This window comes from Myotis brandtii, unplaced genomic scaffold (genome assembly GCF_000412655.1).
Source record: "Myotis brandtii unplaced genomic scaffold, ASM41265v1 scaffold825, whole genome shotgun sequence".
In the NCBI taxonomy this organism is placed as follows: Eukaryota; Metazoa; Chordata; class Mammalia; order Chiroptera; family Vespertilionidae; genus Myotis; species Myotis brandtii.
Genome location: NW_005371349.1, coordinates 156,827 through 157,713, shown reverse-complemented (window position 1 = coordinate 157,713; position 887 = coordinate 156,827). Strand labels below are relative to the sequence as shown.

Here is an 887-nt window from a genome sequence, read left to right as displayed (position 1 = left end):
GGTCTCTTCCCAGCCCTGTGAAGAGCACCCCCTATTTCTAGCTAGTCCCCAAGCTGAGGGACATTGACCACCAAAGGGATGCAGTCATCACTATGCAATAGGTGTGCGTGCATGTACATGGGCACGTGTGTGTACACGCCCTGTGTTTGTGTAATGTTATGTGTGCATGTGCGTTGGTGCACTGTGTGCTTATGTGTGCACAAGTGCCTGTGTATGTGTTGCACATGTGTGGGCGTGCATGTATGTGTGTACATGTGTGTTTGTGTGCATATGCATGTGTGTGCACATGCTTATGTGCATATGTGTTTGTGTGCATGTGTGCACATGCATGTAGGGTGACGTGTGGGGAGATCAGCCATGAGAGTGACAGGGACCAGGCCGCTCAGAGAGGCCAGGGCAGTGCTCAGGGAAGCGAGACTCAGGCAGCAGGAGGGGCCGGGAGGAAGTGCTGGCTGAGCCCGTGCGGCTGGGGCAGCTCCGCCTGCCTGCTGGGGTCCCCGGTGCTGGGGTCCCCGTTTATGTCACGGGTCCTGGCAGAGGTGCTGGCTTTAGGCCACCAACCTCTTAAGGCTCAGAACCCCCCGCCCCCATGTCCAAACTCTTTGGGGCTCCTCTGCCCCGGCTGCAGGGGCGCTGGGGGGAAGGGGGGCTGGCGGAGGGCCGGGAGTCCCACGAGGACTCAGGACTCCCCCCGCCCCCCACCTCGCAGAGGGTGAACGTGCAGTTCAACAACGGGGAGCACGGCTTCGACAACGGGGTCCTGGACATGAAGACCATCTTCCGGGCGGTGGGCCCCAGCTTCCGGCGGGGCCTGGAGGTGGAGCCCTTCGAGAGCGTCCACGTGTACGAGCTGCTGTGCAAGCTGCTGCGCATCGTGCCCGAGGCCA

At 61.1% G+C, this 887-nt stretch overlaps 1 protein-coding gene across 1 annotated transcript in view; it reads left to right on the top strand.

The window, feature by feature from the left end:
- The window catches only part of ENPP7 (ectonucleotide pyrophosphatase/phosphodiesterase 7), a gene marked incomplete at its 3' end in the record, with an annotated part of 14,878 nt that extends 13,992 nt beyond the window's left edge, over positions 1 to 886 (top strand). The window contains exon 4 of the mRNA XM_014531719.1: positions 708 to 886. Coding sequence (XP_014387205.1) covers positions 708 to 886 — 179 coding nt within the window. The remainder of the gene's footprint in view (positions 1 to 707) is intronic.
- Position 887: the final 1 nt, after the last annotated feature.